A 22,167-nucleotide genomic window follows, 5' to 3' on the forward strand; every position below is an offset into this window, starting at 1 on the left:
AAGGCTGGAGTGCACCAAGACAGTGTTCTGGGCCCAGTCCTATTTGTGATATTCATAAATGATCTATGAATCTCTAGAAAATCCACTGTCTATTTGTTGATTACTCCACTCTGCCATGACATCCCTCATCCTTCAGATAGGAAGGCTGCAGCCTCTTCTCTCTCTTCAGACATTGGCAAAATCACAAAATGGTCAAACACTTGGAATATGTCTTTCAATCATAACAAATCTCACTCTTTCCAAAAGGAGCATCTGGCAATGCCCCCCCCCCACCATCTCCTTACTTAACAATCCTCTTGAGGAAGTTCAGTCCTTCAAACTCCTGGGTCTCACTGTCAGCCATGATCATTCTTGGGCAAACCACATTTCAATGCTGGCCTCCAAAGCCAGCCACCGACTGGGCATCCTCCGTTGTATAAAGTTCTTTTTTGGCGCACCTGAACTCTCATCCACCGACAAGGCCTTCATCCACAGCTTGATGGAGTACTGCTCTCCCCTCTGGGCTGGCTCCCCTGCCTCACACCTTGCTCAGCTTGATGCTGTGGAAACCAAGGCCTTCAAGATTATTGGAATCTCTTGTGAGGAAGCTGAGTCGATGGGTCTATCACTTTGCCATCACAGACAGGTCGTTGGTGTCTCTGTTAACCCCCTTCTGGTTAAACTACCCACATCCAGGATTACTGCTCACCTCCACTCATTCATTCATTCCTCTTTTCTCCCACCTGTGGAACCAATTTCATGTTCTCTTCAATCGCATTCTTCCCTCTAGGTCTTCAAGATAGCTGTTCACCACAATGTCAGATTGTCCGAAATCCAAAACCATATCTTCTTCCCTTGTTAACCCACCCCAATCCCTCCTCCTTCCAAATTTCCAGTCTTCCCTCCTGAGAGTTTCCTTCTGTATCCATGTTTTCCACCCAATGCCTCCTGTCCTTCCCCTCATTTATTCAAACTGCCTCTATCTTGGCCTTCCACTCTGCTATTAGTGTTCCCCCTCCCTCAACTGTTCCTTTTGTCTTGGATATGTTCAGTGTACGAATTCTGGCTCTTCCACAAGGCTCAACTATGTATACAAAAAATGCTTACCAACAATACCTCTTACCATGAACAATTGTTTGTACGAGTGCCTATGATGCAACTATGAATACATGTGCTTCTAATACATCTCTATCTCCCATTACTTTTCTTTAACGCCTTAGCCTCGGCTCGGCACTTTGTTTCTTTGCCTCCACTCATGTGGCAGTGTTCGCAATATTATTACTATTATTGTTTACCTCCACCAAGAAGGTGGATGATGGCTACAGTTTCACCTGTTTGTCTGGTTGTTTGTCTGTGGACAGGATATTGCAAAATGTTGACAGCTTTCGACGAAACTTGGACAGGTTTGGTGTGTGACAAGGACGAATTTATTTGATTTTGGTGAAGATCCCGATGTTTTGTTGGGGTTTTTTTTGGTTTAGTGACCATTGAGTTTTAGGGCCAAAAACGATAAACAGCACGATATCTCAAGTTGTGGACAGATTGTGACAAAACCTGGTGGATGAGTTGGGTAGGTGACAAGAACAGGCCGATTAGATTTTGGTTCAGGTCCGGATTCAGATCCGGCCTATCGGTGGGAATACAAAACGGAAACTGTTCAGCCTGGAGGAGGTATGCGCTCTACCGAGTGCCGTTCTCGTTTTAAACTGTGGTTGCTTTTAGTTACTTTTTCCCCCTTTTGTTGTTGCAGAGCTTAAAAACCCCTTAAGGGATTGGGTTGTTGTTTCCATCTGAGAGTATACCCGATGAAAGAGATTCCAGGTGCAAATCTCATCTGTGTTGACTTGTCCACTTTCCTTGTAATTCATGTAAAAGTACACATTGTCCACTAATGGCCTTGGCCTGCATGTGATAATATGGACAAGCCACTCCACCTGAGAGATCACTGTTCATCTTCACTCAATAGTTTTGTACTTTATCGTGTTTGCTTTTTTTAAAAAAAATTATTTTTAATTTCTTACAAGCCTTTTATTTCTTTCTACTCGCTGGTTTAAAATTCTTTTTCCACCATATTTTCCATAGTGTCCAAGTCATGACTGTTTATTCTTAATGACAAAAGGCTTTTGTTTGGCTTCGCAGGAGGATATCTCAAAGTTGCGACGAAAGGTGGAAAAGCAGAAAAAAGTGGAGGTGTTTGCTAATGCTGATGAAATACTGATGGAAGAGATCAAGGAATACAAGGTGAGCAAGATGAGCTGTAAACTCACCCATGACTTCTGATTCCGTGTCCAAATATGATTGTTTGCTTACTGCAACAATGTGACAGTAAAGCCATTGGTGAATGTAGGTTATCGAGTAAAATATTCAAACCTTGTGACCAAAAGTGCAGCTTGGAGGGAATTTGGGGTTTGTAGTTGATTAATCATTCTTAATATCAGACGTCTTTGAAGAAGTGCAGTCGCCTTTCTTGCATTAGAACCGAGCATGTGGCTCGTAGATTAGATGGGATTGTGAGTCGTCCACATTTTTTGTCCTTTTTATAAAGCAATGGTACCATGTCCTTGGTATTTTTCTTCCCTCGGCAGGCTAAGCTGACGTGTCCATGTTGTAACGCGAGGAAGAAAGACGCCGTGCTCATGAAGTGTTTCCACGTGTTTTGCTTCGAGTGCGTCAAAACGCGCTACGACACCCGCCAGAGAAAATGTCCGAAATGCAATGCAGCCTTCGGGGCCAATGACTTTCATCGCATCTACATCGGATAGGGCATGGGTGAGGACAGAGGTGCGAGGGTAAGCTTTGTGATTGAATCGACCAGTTTCTCATTTAGTGCAGCTGGCATTGCTTGAAGAAGAATGAGGATGTTCAGCTGAGGTGACGAGGTTGCATGATTTCTGATGGGAAGGGAGCACGTCCATTTCACATCCATTCCTGTTGTCCTTATGAACAACATCTGTTTAGTCTGTCTTCTTTCCTCACATAATCAGAAATAAACCAACCTTTTGTACATAGTCACTACAGATCATGCTTCAGCTTTGTCTTTTCTATCGCACTCTTCGAAGAGTACACTTGTGTCCAATGTGGTCACATGGAAACTTGATGGGTAGATTGACTCTCAAACTGGCACCTGTGCAAGGTGAGCAATCGTCTCGACTTGCACAAAGTGCATTGGATGTTACCTGTGGGTTGTTGTGGAATGCAGAGCATGACCACGGTGAGGTTGGGAAAGAAATTGTGCAAATGAGGTCGATACGAATGCACAATTCTCCAAATCAAAGTTTATTTTGGTTCATGATAAAGTAAAATTCAATCCCAACACATTTAAAACCTGTATTTCCCATAATCATCTTGTAAATCTTTCACTTCAAGAATATGTAATTTGATTTGTCAACATTTGTCCCCACTCCTCCCCTTCCCTGAGTTTAGATAAGGGTCAGAGGTGCTTGTAAATATTACCAAACAACAACATATGCAAACATCATTGGACTTTCACATGCATTACATCGATAGTAGGCTTTACGAAAATCAACACAGGATACAAGATCTGAACCTGGAATCACAGGATCATGAGCTAAGTGTTCAGAGGCAATTAAACAAGCCAATCCTTGCATCGGCACTCAATCGAGCTCGATTCTTACTCCACTGAACGAGCCTGATTCCCAATCTGCAATTTGTATTTAACTAATGCCTGGCCGTACGTGCAAAAAAAAAAATTCAAACCACGTGCCAGAAACAACAACCACACAGGCCGTTCATTTGCTCTCGCGTGCCAGTACTTGCAAAAAAAAATAAAATAAATAAAAAACTTTCAAACCGTGTGCCAGAAACAACAACCACACAGGCCGTTCCTTCGCTCTCGCGTGCCCGTACTTGCATGGCCGTACGGGCAAAAACGAACAAAAAAAAAACTTTCAAACCACGTGCCAGAAACAACCACACAGGCCGCTCCTTCGCTCTCACGTGCCCGTACTTGCATGGCCGTACGGGCAAAAACGAACAAAAAAAAAACTTTCAAACCACGTGCCAGAAACAACCACACAGGCCGCTCCTTCGCTCTCACGTGCCCGTACTTGCGTGGACGTACGTGCAAAAAAAAAAAAACTTTCAAATTGCGTGCCAGAAAACCACACAGGCTGTTCCTTTGCTCTTGCGTGCAAATTTTTTTTTTTTTTTAAAGAAGAGGAACAATTCAAATATCTTAAACTCTACTACAGTGTACTTATGATAATGTTATTTTGTATGTACGAATCTATCACCTGGTTTTTATTATTACTAGTACGTGGCCGTACGTGCAAAAAAAAAAGAAAGAAAAAAAATTTGACGTCAATTGTGATGTCATAGCACCGTGTCCTGTCATGCAAGCCCGAGTACGTGTGTGGCCGAACGTGCAAAAAAAAAAAAATAAACTTTGAAACCGTGTGCCAGAAACAACAACCACACAGGCCGTTCCTTCGCTCTCGCGTGGCCGTACGTGCAAAAAAAAAAAAATGAAAAAAAGAAGAAGAATTGTGACGTCAATCGTGATGTCAAAGCACCGTGTCCTGTCATTGGTTTGGTAAATAAATGGCCATAACTTGGGAACCACTTGTCCGATAAATATCAAACCTTGAAAAGGCACATCCACAGAGCCCCAGCAATATACCTGGCAAGTTTCAATGAGATCGACCAGTGGTTGTCAAGAAACAGCGGTCGCAGACACACACACACACACACACACACACACACACACACACACACACACACACACACACACACACACACACACACGTTGCTGGAACTATAGATAGATAACAATCTCAGGGTTTTTTAGGTTTGTTTTTTTTACCAGTTTTGGAAGTAGAGGGTTTGTTTTTTATTTGTTGAAATTGTAAAAGGTTATAAGAGTGTAATTTAGTTTTTGTAAAGTGACCGTTTAAATTGGCAAAATAAATTAAAACTTACCTAAAAGTACTATGACAACACCATGTAATTGCAATTACCCCACACCTGCTAGTCTTTACCACCTCTCCATAATGGACTTACTCCCCACTCTGATCTTACCCTTTTACCCACTGCTTTGCTTCTCTTCATTCTTCATGTCTCCACTTTGTCCTCAAAGACGGGTCCTTCCCCACCTAAATGGCAACGCCCGTGATTACAAAGGTGCTTCAAAGTCGATACTGCTTCCTCCAGGCCCTCCTTGGCTGCATGAATCAGCAACCGCTCTGTCTCTCTGTAAAGCACACACAGTTTGGTTGATTAGGCTCAAATCTGCCCTTTACTCCACCGCTTATTCTTTAGCAACTGCAGCCTAATAACTGTTACATTAAACAATTTGATTCAGGAAATGAGTTGGAGACAGTGAGAGCTTCTTGGTTTGTCATTTTCTTGCCCTGGAGTGGGCTCGTGCTAAGTTTGATTTTTAGTGGTACTTATTTGGAGTAAATACCATTTTGATAGAGACCTCAAGGGTTACTGCATTGTGCCATCTTGCATAATATACATTAAAGTTAGCTGCCCCATCTGTTCCTGAGTGGATGCCCACACCGCCCACTGTTTCAGTTGTGCTGCAAGGCCCGAGTAGCGCAGCTAACCAGCCACAGGTAAGGTTTGACAAAGTTGTCCAATTTAACCATTCCATTTTTTTGTCAAATTTTACACCTTCATTGTGCATCATGGCCAATTTAGAGATCTACTGCAACCAATATTGTACATTCAAAAGCCCAAATAATAATGTTACACACACGGAGCTTTGTGGAGCAATGGAAGTGTCTTGACATTTACATTTCAATAAAATGGTAAATTTTAATAAAACCTGAATTTTTCATTTGCAAGATGTCAAAACGGGTTGGCGAGCCAAATTTCTTTTTGAACCAGTCTTCAGGAATTTTCCCCTGAGCCGCATGTGTCTCAGAAAGCATTCTGCATGCAATGAGTGAGTGAGTTTGCACTGGTTCAGATCTACTGGAATCTATGTACCCTGGTAAAGCTTAGCATTGTTGATTGCTGTCTTGTTGAGTATTGGAGCACCGATGCCATCAAGACTCGAAGTAGTGGATGAGTTGATTGGATATAAATTTCTCAACCTCAGCAGGAGAGTTCACATGCTTTAGGATGTTTTCAGTGAATGGGGGTGGGATGTTGAATGGGCAGGTACAGGAAGAGGAATTTGGGATCTTGGTAATTTCTTCAAAGACAAAGTTTGAGCAGGAAAGTCCATTGTAACCCCATCCGTCAATAATGAAGGAACTGTTGAACATGTTCCAGACAGACTTTACAAATTGCCACCTTGTGTTTTTTTGTGGATGATGAAAGACCTGTGAGTTAATATTTCAAGTGTGGCCTGATGCTTAATTCTGGTGCATCGTCGAATGCTGGATGGAAACACAATGGCTATGTGGGATTTTTTGAGAAACTGCAGGATCCCATGAGAGGAGTTGGCTTTCTCGGAGGAAAAAGCAGCTACTGTCAGGAAATCGACTCACCGCATGAATTGTCTTCGCTGGATGTGTGATTGGAATTGAGAAATGATTCTCAAACACACAATATCCAGAGAAAGAGTAGGCCAGACAAATCTGTCTGATTAAACTGCCAGATACAGCGCCTTCATGGGCCCTTGAAGACCAGCAGAGAGATGGACAATTTTGTGGGTACATGATCTTAAGGACAAGAAGAAAAGGTTGGAGTGGAAGTTTCAGATTAAAAGCACTAGCAATTTCATTTATGCTTTTGGTGTAAGCCATTGTATAATCCAGAATGTTTCTCCAATGATTTATCAAGCTGGTGTTGGCTTTTTTTTATACCTTATCGAGGATCGTATGAGAGCTAACACACAACGCACATCAAGGGGGGCATGAGACAGGAGGGGAGGGAGTTGGAAGGACAAAATAGTGGGGAACAGAGACATTTGGAGATCTGTGGAAGGGAGAGGGATGGGACGGGGAACATGGGGAATAGAAGATGGACATTACAGGGACTTTCAGGAAGGAAAGCAGGGAATTTGAAGGAGGTGGGCTTGGGTGGATTATCGGGGTTAGAAAAGATCGAGGATTTGGATGGGGGATGATAAGAGGTGGTGGTGAACAGCTGTTTTGAAGGCCTGGAGGGAAGAATGGGAATGAATAGAGTGAGGGAGTTTATTCCAAAGGTGGGAAAAAAGAGGAATGAAAGAGTGAAGGTGAGCAGTGATTCATGATTTTGGTAGTTTTACCAGAAGGGGGTTGTTGGCGGACCTTGAGCGCCCTGCGGAAATATGGTGGGGACAAATGGCAGAGAGAGCAGGGGGGCGAGGCTGGAGAGGAGACGGTAGAAGACAGAAAGACCACCGACCAACCTGAGGTGATTGAGTGAGAGGCCCAAAGACTCACCCTCATTGCGGGAGATGCTAATGATCCGAAATGCTTTGGTTTCTACAGCATGAAACCGAGAAAGGTGGGAGGCAGGAGCACCAGCCCAGAGGGGAGAGCAGTACTCCATCAGGCTGCGGACAAAAGCTTTGTAAGTGGTCAGAAGATCAGGTGAGCCAAGGAAGGACCTTGCACAACGGAGGATTCCCAGTTGACGACTGGCTTTGGAGGCAAGGTTTGAAATGTGGCTCTCCCAGGAAAGGTCATGGCAGATAGTGAGACCCAGAAGCTTGAAAGAAAAGACTTCTTCCAGAGGATTGTTGAGAAAGTGGATGTGGGGGGGGGGGGGTTTCTAAACAATCCTTTCGAAGAGACAGTGAGAGTGAGATTTGTCCGGATTGAAAGACATGTTCCACGTGTTGGACCAGTTTGTGATTTTATCCAGATCAGCAGTGAGCGAAGAAGCTGCTGCTTGCCGGTCTGAGGGATTTCCAATGGTACGGCAGAGGGTGGAGTCATCAGCAAAGAGATATAAAGGATTTTCCAGAGAGTCGGAGAGATCATTGATGAAAACCAGAAAAAGAACAGGGCCCAGAACGCTACCTTGAGGAACTCCAGCCTGGACAGGAAGAGAGGATGAGAGAACTCCATTTAGGGCCACACGTTGACTGCGACAGGAGAGGAAGTCTGCGAGCCATGAGTGGAGATGGCCTTGGATACCATAGGAAGAGAGTTTGGTGAGCAGGGCAGGGTGCCAGACTGTGTCAAAAGCACGTGATATGTCCAGGGATACGGCTCGGATTTCCTGTCTGGCATTGAGGGCTTCCATCCATTGTTGGGAGAGCAGAAGCAGCATATCCAGTGTAGAGTGACCTGGTCTGAAACCAAATTGATGATCAGAAATCAAGCCATTGGAGAAGAGGAAGGATTTGATGTCTGAAGCGATGATGGATTCCATAACCTTAGTGATGATTGGGAGAAGGCTGATTGCTCTGTAGTTGCAGGGATCTGTTTTTGCACCTTTTTGTGCAGGGCAGTCATGTTAGCATATTTCCAAGCAGATGGCAGATGGCCTTGAGCAAATGAGAGGGTGAATAGAATAGCGAGAGGGTGAGCAAGAGCAGAAGAGCAGGCTTTGCGGACACGTGGGCTGATGCCATCTGGAACGGTTGCAGAATCGGAGTCGAGGTTTGACAGCAAGTTCTCCACCTTGTCAGGAGAAAAGGACACAGAGTCCAGGGACAGTTGGGTGCGACTGGGTAAGGTGGGTAGAGAAAGTGATGGGTTTTGGACACAAGATTTAGCTGCAAACACCGAGTTTAGGCATTCAGCTTTTTCACGTGCGGTATCAGCAGTGCTGCCATTTGAGGTAAGGGAGGGGATGGAGGGGGAACATTCACCAGAAACAGATTTGATTAGACGCCACCAGGATTTTGAGGAGGGAGAGAGGTTTGAGAGTTCAGACTTGAGATGAGAAAGATGTTGTTTTCTGGCTCTCCTGAGGGTAGATACACACTTGTTCCGAGCTTTATGGAAGGAACTGAGATTGCCCTCAGTTGGGTTTGCTTTCCATGAGACAAAGGCAAGCTGTTTCAGGACAACTGCCTCGCCACAAGCTTCAGTGAACCAAGGGCGGGAGGAAGGTTGGACAACTGAAAACGAGAGGGGATAAATCTGTGCATGAGGGAGAGCAAGTTTCTTTGAAAGAATTCCCAGGAAGAGTTGATGTTGGAGAAAGTGGAGATAGGAGACCAGGCTATAAGTTTGAGGGCTGCTTGGAGACCTGCCAGTCGGCTTGAGTAAAATGCCAGACTTGACGGTGGTGAGTTGGTTCTCTGATAACAGCCAGAGAGATGTCCACTTTGACAAGGACGTGGTCAGAAGAACCGATTGGAGCGAAGAGCAGCAGATATTGTCAGGGAAATTTGTTAAAATCAGATCCAGAAGAGATTGAGTACCATTGATTGAGATCTGGGTCGGGAAGTTGACCGATTGAGTCAGTCCCAATGAGTCGCAGAAAGCTTTTGCTGAGGTGCCATGACAGGTGAGAGAGGTACCCACACCTAGCCAACTGGCATGATGACAATTGAAGTCGCCACATATGAGGAAGTGAGAGTTTGGATGAGAAGATCGAAGTTGGTCCATGTTTTCAGATAGTGAGGTGTAGATGGAGTCATCACTGTTAGGTGGACGGTACAGTACACATATAAACATGAGGTGGGAGTTGAGGGGAAGCCATAGCCAGAGGTATTCCTGGGGGTGTGGGGGAGTGAGGGCAGTGCATGGAGAGTGAGGAATAGAGTCTTTGATAAAGAGAGCAACTCCTCCACCAGGGCGAGGTCAGGTCTGTCAAACCGGAGGAGGGAGTAACCGGGGAGAGATACTTGGGAGTCAGACACGTCTTGGAGGAGGAAAGTTTCTGTTAGGCAGATTATGTCTGGTTTGTCAGTGGCAACCTGTATGGAAAGATCTGAAAGGTTTGAGCGAAGGCCCTGGATAATTGAGGTCCATACTTTTAATGAAGAGGTAGCGGAGGAGGCTTTGGAGGTGGGGGGGAGGGGGAGGGTCAGACAAGGGACGAGGGGGGTAAGGACTGTTGTTGAAAGAGTGTGGGGGATTGCAGAATAGCTGGGGGAGGGGGCCAAATGAGGAGGAGAAAAGGCTCTGTGGTGCTGGGGGAGAGGGGGGACAAGAGAGGGGGAAGAAGGCAGTTGAGGATTTGAGGAGGTGGAGTGAAGAGATGGAGGTGAGAGGGCAGTGGAAGGAGGGAGCTTTGTGGATGGGAGGGGGGGCAACTTTGGGAAGGATGAGTGAGGGGGATGAATGGTGGGAGAAAGGTGAGGGGGGAGTTTTTGAGAGAGGTGAGAGGGAGGCTTGGAGGGAGAAGAGTGGGATGGTTGCTTTGAGAGTGAGGGGTGTCGTGGGGCGGATTAAGTCAGTATCCCACAAGAATCTTTCAGTTGATGGTATAAGCTCCAAATTTGGTATACATGTGCTCCAGGACCCATTCTCTCAGAAAAGTGCGTGACCCACGTTGAGAAACAAAATGGCTGCCATTTTTCAAGATGGCCGTCTCATAAAATAGGAAAAAGGGTTTTCAGTGCTAAACATCTATAAATAGGAACATGCTATTCATCCAAATGTTAAATAGATTGTATTTTGACTGGAGAAATATATTTTGGCACTAATATTTGAAAATGGTCACCAGTTTTCAAGATGGCAGCAATTGCATGACTTAAAATCAGTACTTTTGTTGCTGTCTTACAAAATTATCACAGATATTGCTGGGTAACATCTGTGATCATGGATTGAGGTGATGCGGTCAAGCTCTATTACATTATGTGAATAAGAGTGATGTTAAAGCACAACCAGGGCACACTGGCGACATCACTGCTGTGAGACTCAGCACGGGGTTCAGTATCGGCTTATAGTGTACTAGTTGTAGCTGGAGTTTACTAACCTAAACTGTAGTTTGTAGTATACTTGAGTGTCCCAAATGCTATCTAATAAGCCCCTGTATATATTTCAGCTAGAAGTATAGCTAGTTGTAGTATTACACTATTAGATAGCTGCACCTGAATTGACAGGATGTACCAGCGCGGGAGAGCCGAGCCAAGGGTAATGGGGCTTCAGTTACCTGGAAGGTGTACAGATCGCATGGGACTTAAATGGCATTGGATGAACAATTGGGCTAGGTGTAGGGCATTTGTATGTATGAACTAGTTGTATCCAATATCTCAATGTGCTTATGTATTTTGTACGGTTAGGTGGTAAAAGGATAAACCCTCGGCCTTAACCTGTTCAATATGTCCACTAATAATCCGTTGAGTTGTACTCCTAAAACTGACTGGAGGAAGTGTTGCCTCTGTCAGACTGATACAAAAGAAGAGTTGAAGTCCCCCCCAACCCGTTATGAGTGTAGTTCTGATGGTTATTCCATGATAGCAAAAAACCTACCACAATTTCAGGCAATCCACCAATTACCGATCAGGTTAGACCCATCCAGATTGGATGAAGGAGGTGGTATTGAGGATACACTGAGGTGAAATAGTGCCAAGTACCACCAAAATTGTCACAAAATGTTTGACAGCTATAAACTTGAGCGTGCCACTAAAAGAGCAGCTGAAATTCAAAATGATCCAGGAGAAGGGCACTCAAAACGGCGAAGAACTAGCATGGAAGTGCAATGGTGTTTCTTATGTGAAAAGATACAACCAAAGTAAAAGTTGCGATAAGCCACGACTATGCAGCTAAATGAGAGGCTTAATGAATGTGCTCGCAATCTTAATGATGGCAAGCTTTTGGCTGTCTTGAGCGGTGGCGATGTGGTTTCCCTGGAACTGAAATACCACTACTCTTGCTTAACAGCTCTGTATCATAGAGAGAGGGCACACATTGCAGCCAAGAACAAAGAAAAAGTCCAGTCATCCCAAGGAAAGGAAGTCTTCCCTTTGGTGTTCTCTGAACTTCTTACCAATGTCATCGAGACAAGAAATAGCAGTGACGGGCCTGTTTAGTTTCGACTTGCAAACTTGGTGAGTCTTTACAAGGAAAAACTTGAACAATTTGGAACAGATATACCTGATGTGAACTCTACCAGACTGAAAGAAAAGCTTTTCGCAGAGATACCTGCGTTGGAAACCTACAAGAATGGACGTGATGTTTATCTGACATTCAAGAAGGATGTAGGTCTTGTCATGTCAGAAGCATCAACCTACTCTGATGCCATCATTCTCGCCAAAGCTGCCAAGATATTGCGTAGGCACATGCTTGATCACAAATCTAAATATGAGGGCAATCTTCATGAGACTTCAGTATACGATTCATTACCTCCAGCTTTGCTCCAATTTGTCTGCATGATTGAGCATGGAGCAGACATAAAGTCTCAACTGAGGTTTGGAGCAACTACAACTGACTTGGCTATAGCTCAGCTCCTTCAAAACAACTGCTTTGCCAAATACAAAGAAGGTGCTGCCACACACAGGCATTCCAGAGACAGAGAAACCCCATTTCCGGTCTCCATAGGGATGTCTGTTCATGCTAAGACAAGAAAGAGACACCTGGTGGAAATGCTCCATGACCATGGTCTCAGTATTCCATATGATCGAGTACTCGACATATCAGCTCAGCTGGGAGATGCAGCTGTAGCCAGATATGTAGAGGAAGGTGTGGTTTGTCCTCCCAAACTGAGGAAAGGCCTTTTCAGCACATCTGCGATGGATAACATCGACCATAATCCCTCTTCCACAACGGCGACCACATCATTCCATGGAACCAGCATATCCATCTTTGAACATACAACATCAGGAAATCAAGGAGAAGTACGGGAACCAATTCTAATTAAGAATACCAAAGTAAAGAAAGTCCCAGAAATCCCCCACTCGTATACAAATATCTATCCTGCGTTCTTCACAACAAAGAACCCTTCTCCTCCCAAAGGCAAAGTTACATATGAATCTCTGCCAAGTCTCCCCCTAACCAATGAATACGAGTGGTTGCAGAAGATTAGCCTCACACAAGAAGTATATGACAATGTTAATATCACTTGGTCAGCCCATCATGCAGAGAAAAAGAGAGGTCTTGCATTTGAAGTGAGTATTACAGCACTTCTGCCCCTCCTTCGTGATGAAGCTCACTCAGTTGCCACTGTAAGGCACTCCATGAACAAAGTCAGGGATACTATTGCACACCTCAATCCAGGACAGGTCCCTGTGATAACCGCAGACCAGCCTATTTATGCACTTATCAAACAAGTCCAGTGGCACTGGCCTGACCTGTATGGTGAGGATAAATTTGTTGTCATGTTTGGGGGCCTCCACATAGAGATGGCTGCTTTAAGGTCTCTTGGAACCCTACTTCAAAGCAGTGGGTGGACAGGTGCTCTTGTGAAGTCTGGGGTGGCTTCTTCTGGAATGGCAGAGTCCTTTCTTTCTGCCTCAAGTGTCACAAGAACACACCATATGCACCAAGGTACAGCGCGTTTGCCTCGACATGCTCCAAAAGGAAGCATATGAGCATCATTGTGTAGAAGATAATGAAGAAGCTCTGGATTTTGATGACTGGTGTGAGAAACGCAAAAAAGAGAGTCCTCAATTTCAATTCTGGGATCTTATGTTATCAATGGAATTGGTGACGTTCTCGTTGATCAGGTCTTTCAGGGAAGCCAACCTCGGTTTGTATTGCGAAGCACTGGCTGCTCTAATCCCCTTGTTCTTTGCAAACAACAATGTGATGGCTTCCCATCCATCTTAGAGACATGGTCACTTTGGAACACACTCACCCTGAGGTCTTTAATTAATTTCAACTGGGAAATTTTGTGGTACACACGACTAACAGGGAGTTTTCTGGCTTGGCCATTGACCAAGCACATGAACAGGCCAATGCAGTAGTGAAAGGTGATGGTGGTGCCATTGGGCTTACTGAGGATCCAGCTGCACTGAGTAGGTGGATGGTGTCTGGACCAGAAGTTAGCGTGCTAATATTACAGTATGAGTTGGCGTCACTGGCCAAAGTGGCAAATGAAGATATCACGCACCATGAGCAAACCAGCCTAGATCTCAGAAATCCTTCTCTGACAAGGTCCAGAAATTGTTTGGTGAAATGAAGGATCTGGGAAATCCTTTTCAGGAAGAATCAAAAGACCTGCTCACATTGGACTCAAAAACCATCGTGCATCCCAGTACTGCTGAACTTGTAAGGACTCACCTTGAGAAAGGTAAAGTTGACTTCTGAGAATTTTTCAATGGTCTGGGTGACGGAGCTTTGTTCTATAAGCCCATCAAAAAGAACAAAGCAGACTTCTTTCGCCAAGAGGCAGCTGCAACTTCTGGTGACATGAAGCAGCAGGTACTCAAAGATGATTGCCATCTGTTCTTGCAACTCTTTATATCCTGCCAAGCACGAGAGTTTGACCTGCTTGAGTTTTTCCAACATGAAAACCAGTCTTTCCCTGCGGCGCTGAGTGACAGTGGGAAACGCCACACTGGTCAGAAGTCGCAACTTGCAAAAATTCTGGAAGCTACAGTTACTCCTCCCGACACTAGACCAGGATGTGATGCTGTTATCATTGATGGGTCCTCTCTTGTGTATTCATTGCCGCCAAAGACCTTTGAGGAATATGCTGTCCAAGATGTGGTTCCAAAGATTCAGATGTACTCCGAATTTCGTGAGGACAGACATAGTTTTTGATGTTTATTGGACTTCCAGCCTGAAGGCTGAAACAAGATCAAAGAGAGGCAAAGGGGATCGATGCCGAGTGATGGAGAAAACCAAGCTGCCACCTAACTGGAAATGTTTCCTGAGAGACAACAACAACAACAAGACAGAGCTCTTTGGGTTCCTTGCTGATAAGATAGTGACCATGTGTCCTGACAATGTCATTATTGTGACCAAAGGAGATCAGGCTCTTTCCAAAAGATCCATCAGTCTTGATGGCTTAAGTCCTTGCAACCACGAGGAAGCCGACTCCAGAATCTTCACTCATGCTCTTCATGCAGCCAAGCAACAGATGACGTCTGTGTTGATTAAAGCATGTGACACAGATGTTCTCGTTGTTGCAGTCAGTGTTTTGCTACCCTCCAAGATGCAGGCATGGAAATGCTGTGGGTTGAATTTGGCCAGGGTCAGTTCATTAAGTGGTTGCCAATTCATGACATGGTGGCGAATCTTGGCCCAGACAAATCCAGTGGCATGCTGTTCTTTCACGCCTTCACTGGCTGTGATATTCTGTCAGCTTTTTGTGGAAAAGGCAAAAAAACTGCATGGCAGGCATGGGAGGTTTACCCTCAAGTGACTCCCGTCTTCAAGAAGTTAAGTCAGTACCCACCAGTCGTGGAAAATGCAGACAACAACGTCTTTGAGAAGTTTGTCATCACCATGTATGACAAGAACAGCACTATGGACAAAGTTGATGAGGCAAGACTGGAGTTGTTCGCTCAGAAGCAAAGGTCTTATGATGCCATTCCACCGACAAGCACAGCTCTCATACAGCATGTCAAACGGTCTGCCTACCAAGCAGGCTGCATATGGGGCCAGGCAACAGTGTGCAAAATGCAAACTGAAAGCCCTGCTAACTGGGGGTGGCAGAAAGATGGTGAGGTCTGGCAAGTCTTTTGGACGACCATTCCACCCATTGCCGAGAGTTGTCAGCAGTTAACAAAATGTGGCTGCAAGACGGAAAGCCGAGGGCGATGTAAATGCTATCGCTTCAGTCTCAAGTGTACACAGTTGTGTGTATGCAAATGTGAGGACTAAATGATTAGATTGACTAATCCACCACGTGAATCAAAAGATAATAATTTCCTGCTGTATATGCTATATTATTCTTCTTTTTTTTTCTTTTTGCAAAATGTAGCGCTAAAAGAGCCTGTCGTCATTTAATTCTGGCCATATCATCTTAGTTTTCAATAATTACGATTTTGTAAGTGCAGAAATGGATTTTTCTAACTCAACAACATATATTTTGAGGCATAGAAAGTTAAAATAGCATTATTCCATCAAAATTTAGCTCAAACACAGATTAAAACCACTTCAAATGGTGGCCATCTTGAAAAATGGTGGCCATTTTGTTTTTCAATGTGGGTAACGTACTTTTCTGAGAGAATAGGTCCTGGAGCACATGTATACCAAATTTGGTGCTTGTACCACCAAGTGAAAGATTATTTCAGTAATCTGCTGCACTAGTGAGAGGAGTGAGTTGGCACTGAAGTTGGAAAAAAAGAATGGTTGATGGAAAGCGAACATTCATAGCAAACTGGGTTTTTTTAAGTTTTAGGTCAGTTATGCGATTAAACACATTTCTTGATGGATGCAATGAAGGCGAATTCAGAGAATGGAGAGAAGAAACGCTGTAACAGTTGGATTTTTTTTAGGCAAGATATGAAGGAAAGGTTGAATTGAGAGCAGTCTGTTTAAATAGCAGAAGAGTAGTGCATTATGATATAGTAAAGAGAACCACATGTGTGAAAGAAGAAGATGAAGCATTATAAGAGATCGTTTTTGTTATTATTATTATTATTATTATTATTATTATTAATGTTTGAGAGAGTTTTCAACAGATTAGGTCATGGAAGTGTTGGAAGAAGAAGAGGAGAAGAAGAAGAAGAAGAAGAAGAAGAATAGGAGAAAGGTAGCGTTTATTTTTTTTTTAAGATAAGAAATAGAGTGATTAGTTGGGATGGGGGACGTTAAGAAAGTGGGAAAGATAGAAATTGAAGATAATGGGGAGAAAGAACAAATAAACATGATCGTACACCGAGGGGAACAAAGGGTAGGCCTTGACCAAAGGATGACCAGCAGATGTGAGCATTCCACCCACTGTGGCCCAAGTTGAAGCATTGATTTTGAACATTTACCAGAATATTAAGTTGCAATTTCTCAAGGCAGTGTTTTCATCATCATCTGGAAACATTAAGACATGTCAAAGGTTTTCACCATCTGCAAGATAAGTCCCGTGAAACCTCGGTGTTCACGATTGACAGTAATGATCAACAGTCGCGAGCTTCTTGAACAGTTCAGTACAGATCCAGCGGCTCCTTCAGTCCTCTGGTAACTCGTGACAAACATGACTTCACCATAGGATCCTGAAACCAAATTGGAATCTGAACAATGGAAGCACAAGGGCTCACAAACACCCAGGGAATTTCACACCCTACTCAGCTGACAAGATTGTGGTGTCAATTGTCTGCAATTCCAAAAGCACTCTCCTGATTGGCTGTACGATGTGCAAAACCACACACAGGAATGTACTTCCACATGCATACTGAACAAATTCCAAATTCCTCCTTTCTCACTTGGATGTCCTAGATCGTAGTAGCAATTACTCCAGAAATCCAATTACTTCGGTAGCTTATGGGTTGAAGTGGTGATGAACAAACTAACCTACAAACTCTTACATGGCCAAAAGACAACATCTCCAGAATATTACTTCATCCTTTACAAGAAAGTAGCAGCACCAGAGGTCACAACTTCAAACTGAACTAGAATGGTACTCGGTGGAGCGCATACCTCCGCCAGACTGAATCGTTTACGCTTTGTATCCCACAGATAGGCCGGATCTGTATCCGGACCTTAACCAAAACCGAATCGGCTTGTTCTTATCACCTACCCAAATCATCCACCAAGTTGTCATAATCTGTCCACAAATTTTTGAGATGTCTATCGCGCGACTTATCATTTTTGGCCCCCATCTCTCAATGGTGAAGAATCACGAGTATCTGGATCCGGATCTTCACCAAAGTCTAATCAATTGGTCCTTGTCACACACCCATTCTGTCCATAAAATGTCGTCCAAATCCATCCACAACTTTGATATATCCTGCTCACAGAAAAACAGGTAGGGGTGAAAACAAGCTCCTCCCACCTTCGGAGACAGAGGTAATAAATGTAGATTCAAGAAGAGAATTCGCCAAACCACTTTCTCATGGATAGTCAGAGTGAAATTCAAAACCTTCAGAGGTGGCCACAGCCCATCAATTAACCCCTTTAAGACAAGACTCGAATGCCATTAGAAACGTAAATATTCCAGATTTAATCTGGACCTGAATTTTAACGGTCCATGCTTTTTCTTTTTTTCGCACATCCAACATGCAGATCCATTTCAACAGAGGATAGAGAAGGACAAATAAGCTTGATATGCTTCAAGTCCATTTTCAAGGTATGTAAACAATGACAGTTGTCCACAATTCAAACCAGAACTTAATGAGCCAACATCAAAAGCAATCGAAGCTGAAATATGAGTGGAATGAATAAGAATCATTTACATGTCCATGCTCCCATCTGTGCTGTTCTCGAGACGAGCGATGACAATTTCGTAGGAGGCACGAGCGTGGCCCTGAGCGGCTGCCCGGCTGCAGACAAACAAATGCGACATTGGGGCTTCGGACGGACACCAATGGTCTCATGAGAATGGTATTGCCAAAGGGATTCACCCAGGGGAGAGACTCACCCAAACCAGTGATGAGCTAAAGCTTCATCCCTCTCAACACCCACACCTAGTAAGGCAAAGACAGCAGGTCACATGATGAAAAGACAGAAGCAATTGTGGCTAAAATATGATCATGAGTTCACATGGGAACCACTACCATTTTGGGTAATGGTCAAGACTCCACTCCAATGGACATTACTTACCCTCCCGGTAATGAATCCCCACGAGGTGCTGTGCGCTGGAGTATCCCAAGTGTGCGTAGCCGTGAGTGATGTGGAATCGTACTTGCTCGAAGTGCACGTACGTACCGAGAGCAGTCAGCAACACGAGTAGCACGACACTCCCCTGCACGCACAACCCGAACAGCACCACACTCACCTGCACACAACCTGAATGAGCGGCTGCGTTCGAATCAGGTGGTGCCAGCCGGGGGGGATCCGCATCATGGAACCCTAAACCAAATGAATCCAGCGCCAAGCCTGACCTCCTGCTCGAAATATTACGTGGAACTTTAAAATGTCATGGTGTTCTTGGGAGCTGCCCTTCGGCAGGCATTCAAGTGGCCAGAGTACCATTAAGGGTTTATATGGCAACAGTAGCATACTAGAGGGGGAGCACTCGGTTGAGTGCAAAACCTCCGCCGCCAATACTCTAGGTCACTCAAGTGAACCTGATATCCCATTCATTCAATTTGATGTGAACAGTGCTCAGAGTTATAGTTTACAACTTTCCCTTTTACTTTTAACTTTTACATACTTTTTTTTGTATACCTTGTCGAGGCTCGTATGAGAGCTAACACACAACTCACAGCAAGGGGGCATGAGACAAGAGGGGCGGGAGTGAAAGGGACAAAACAGTGGGGAACAGACACATTAGGTGAACTGTGGAAGGGAGAGGGATGGGGATGGGACGGGGAACATGGCGAAGAGAAGATGGACATTACAGGGACTTTCAGGAAGGAAAGCAGGGGAATTGAAGGAAGTGGGCTTGGGTGGATTATCGGGGGTAGAAAAGATCGAGGATTTGGATTTGGATGATAAGAGGTGGTGGTGAACAGCTGTTTTGAAAGCCTGGAGGGAAGAATGGGAAAGAATAGAGTGAGGAAGTTTATTCCAAAGGCGGGAAAAAAGAGGAATGAAAGAGTGAAGATGAGCAGTGATTCGTGATTTTGGTAGTTTTACCAGAAGGGGGTTGTTGGCAGACCTTGAGCGCCCTGTGGAAATGTGGTGGGGACAAATCGCAGAGATTCCTTGTCATAACTAGACATTCATTCGTCATAACTTGATTCCTTGAGACAGAAATTGATTTTACGTGGGTATATCCACCTGAAGTTCCAAAATCAGCCGCAATTATAATTTTGGCATGTTTTTTGTTGGAAATCACTGATAACATGTAGAAATGCAAAAAAATTTCGAAATTTTGTTGAAAAAAAAGTTGCAAAAAATTTTTTTCTCACAATTTTTTTTTTGGGGGGGGGGTTGGAAATCACTTAAAACGTAGAAATGCAAAAAAATAAAAAATTCAAATATTTTTTCAAAATGGCCGCCATAGCGGCCATATTGGATTTTGGACCAAGTCCAAAATCTAATGTCATGATCCTTGGACCATACCTAATCCCCCCACCAAGTTTCGTCGAAATCCGTCGAGGAGTTTTTCCGTAATACTGTTCACAAACAAACAAACAGAAAGGGGTGAAAACAGTAACCTCCGATCTTCGATGGCGGCGGAGGTTAAATATAGTACCGCCAGGGGTTTGTAAGGTCAGAGTACCACTGTATAATTAATTTCTCCAACACTTGTCCATATATTAATCAGGTTTGGATCCCATTTTATACATGCATATATGCAGCATATGCATGTTTTGATGTACGGTGCGTACTCTTTGCAAAGCGTTGGTGCTACCGCAGCAGTTTCTTGGCTCGGGTTATACTGGGTGGTTTGCCATTGCCTTCCCAGCATTGTTTGTCCACGCTTTATCCTCGAATGCTGAGCGTCAAGCAGGGAAGCAACACGTATCATTGATAAAGTTAGGTAATGACTCGGCCGGGCTTCGAACCACCAGCCTCCGAGACATGGAGTGGACACTAATCATTAAGCCACTGATTTTCTCTGTCTATGCTCACTCACTCAGCTCTCACCCTCGTACTCTTTGATGTCCCCATTTGATGTCTTCCCTTAGACTCATAGATTGACGGAAAGGTGGACGAGAGAAAGAAAGCAAAGCGATGAAGGATGAGAAAGAGGAAGATGCAAAAATAGGAGTGAAAACTTTGAGGAGTAGGGTTGGGGGGGGGGAGACAAGTGGTAAGTGGAAAGTGGCAAGTTTAAAAATAAATATAAAAATCCAGTTGTGCATACATAATAGATAGATAGCATCATACACCACATGCCCATTCATCTCAATGGGAGTAAAGCAGAGATTCCAAAAGTTATATTCGATAATTGATAATGAAGAAATAACCATAAACCGGTTTATCGATACATAAGAACGATCCCTCACCTCGATGTACTTGCAGTACCAAGGGTCATTCAGCTCCCTTTCCAATCGTCTCAATTCCTCCTCAAGCCCGCCTCTCCGTTCTTCTTTCTTCACTGGATCTTCACCTTCACATTGTTCACTCAAAAGTAAACCGGTTTCCTCCTTGTTGCTCTGCTTTTCTCTGCGCCATTGCCGAAGCATGACTGAGTTGATGGTTTATTTACCGTACAAGACCCTCACACACACGTCCTCCTTGCAGAGACCTCACCCACGCAGAGACCTCAATTGCACGTTGCCAATACTTCACCTGTGCGCCCCCCTCCCCGCACCCCATTTGCTCCGCAAGCACGGACCCAGAGCAGGTGCACTGACGGTTCGAGTTTCCAAGTTTGTTTTCTTTGCTTACAACAGCGGTGGATGAGGTTTCATGATGATTAGGTGGCATACTGCAAACAAGCACCAAGCTTGAGATCCCAACCATTGGTACCATCGAGAGTGTTTATAGGTCATCTTCAAGGGATGTGGGTAGAGAACCATCCAAGGTAAAAGGTTTTGGACACAGATTAAGAACTGTGACCGATCCTATATAAAATCCCAAAATGAACTGTCACAAAATAGAGAATATCAACCTCCTATCTACTTTTTCAATAATCTTTGAAGTTCATTCAAACTCCTGGGTCTCAGTATCAGCCATGATCTTTCTTGGACAAACCACAATTCAAAGTTGACCTCCAAAGCCAGTCACGGATTGGGCATCCTCCGTCGTGCAAAGTCCTTCCTTGGCACACCTGAACTCCTATCTACAAACAAGGCCTTCATCCACAGCTCGATGGAGTACTGCTCTTCATTCTGATCTGGCTCCTCTGCCTCACATCTTGCTCAGCTAGTCATCGTGGAAACAAAGGCCTTTAAGATTATTGGAATCTCCCAATATGAAGTTGAGTCTACGGGCTTGTCACTTCACCATTGCAAACAGGTTGGTGTTCTCTGTCTTCTGCCGCCCCCTTTCTGGTCTTGCACCCTATGCTCTTTCCGTGCTCGGAATGGAGTAATTTGGAATGGGAAACCAAGTTTTTTGCCATGTACACCAGTAACCCCCTTTCAGGTGACATCCCCCCCCCAAAAAAAAACACCTGGGAGGGCTCCGTTCCACCTTCTGAAACCCGTGACACACATTGCAGCAGTCGTTGGTGTGAGGCAGGTGTTCACGGTCACCATTCCAGTGAATAAATATTAGTTATTTCTGGATCTATAATCTATATCATCCCAGTGATGTCTGTGCTTGCTCTTGGTTTCCTCCCCACCCAAATAAAATTTTGTCGATAAACTGATGGATTGAATTGCCATGGTGGTGATGGAGCACAGGCATGATGGTCCAAATGGCCTTGCCTGCAATCACTTCGTTAGACTCATTAAACCCTTCCCATCCCCCACCATCTTTCTCGTCCATTTTTAGGTTACTA

The 22,167-nt window shown here is 44.3% G+C and overlaps 3 protein-coding genes across 4 annotated transcripts in view; 1 reads left to right on the forward strand and 2 right to left on the reverse strand.

Moving 5' to 3' along the window:
- Positions 1-2,996, forward strand: part of LOC147018210 (E3 ubiquitin-protein ligase BRE1B-like) — a 61,542-nt gene extending 58,546 nt beyond the window's left edge. For both annotated transcript variants that reach the window (XM_085897680.1, XM_085897681.1), the window contains exons 18-19: positions 2,119-2,220; positions 2,565-2,996. In XM_085897680.1, coding sequence (XP_085753806.1) covers positions 2,119-2,220; positions 2,565-2,741 — 279 coding nt within the window. In that variant the 3' untranslated portion in view covers positions 2,742-2,996. The remainder of the gene's footprint in view (positions 1-2,118; positions 2,221-2,564) is intronic.
- The window catches only part of LOC147018208 (uncharacterized), a 239,752-nt gene that overhangs the window by 184,096 nt on the left and 33,489 nt on the right, over positions 1-22,167 (reverse strand). The gene's annotated exons all lie outside the window — the stretch shown is intronic.
- Positions 3,235-22,157, reverse strand: LOC147018211 (uncharacterized). The gene is made up of 5 exons (XM_085897705.1): positions 20,726-22,157; positions 18,429-18,570; positions 18,247-18,292; positions 18,062-18,148; positions 3,235-5,188 (listed from the first exon to the last, which is right to left on the reverse strand). The coding sequence occupies exons 1-5, from the start codon at positions 20,903-20,905 to the stop codon at positions 5,050-5,052; spliced, it is 594 nt and encodes a 197-aa protein (XP_085753831.1). The 5' UTR covers positions 20,906-22,157; the 3' UTR covers positions 3,235-5,049.

The sequence above is a fragment of the Eptatretus burgeri genome, chromosome 10, assembly GCF_056783735.1.
Source record: "Eptatretus burgeri isolate ZD-2024b chromosome 10, Ebu_testis_v1, whole genome shotgun sequence".
In the NCBI taxonomy this organism is placed as follows: Eukaryota; Metazoa; Chordata; class Myxini; order Myxiniformes; family Myxinidae; genus Eptatretus; species Eptatretus burgeri.

Excerpts from the sequence above, each read along its gene's own strand:
- LOC147018211 (XM_085897705.1), bottom strand. The coding sequence starts at position 20,905 with ATGCTTCGGCAATGGCGCAGAGAAAAGCAGAGCAACAAGGAGGAAACC. Across the intron at positions 18,571-20,725 it reads GGTACTGCAAGTACATCGAG|GGGAGTGTCGTGCTACTCGT; the intron begins GTGAGGGATCGT and ends TTGTGCGTGCAG. Across the intron at positions 18,149-18,246 it reads TTAGCTCATCACTGGTTTGG|CCGGGCAGCCGCTCAGGGCC; the intron begins GTGAGTCTCTCC and ends GTTTGTCTGCAG.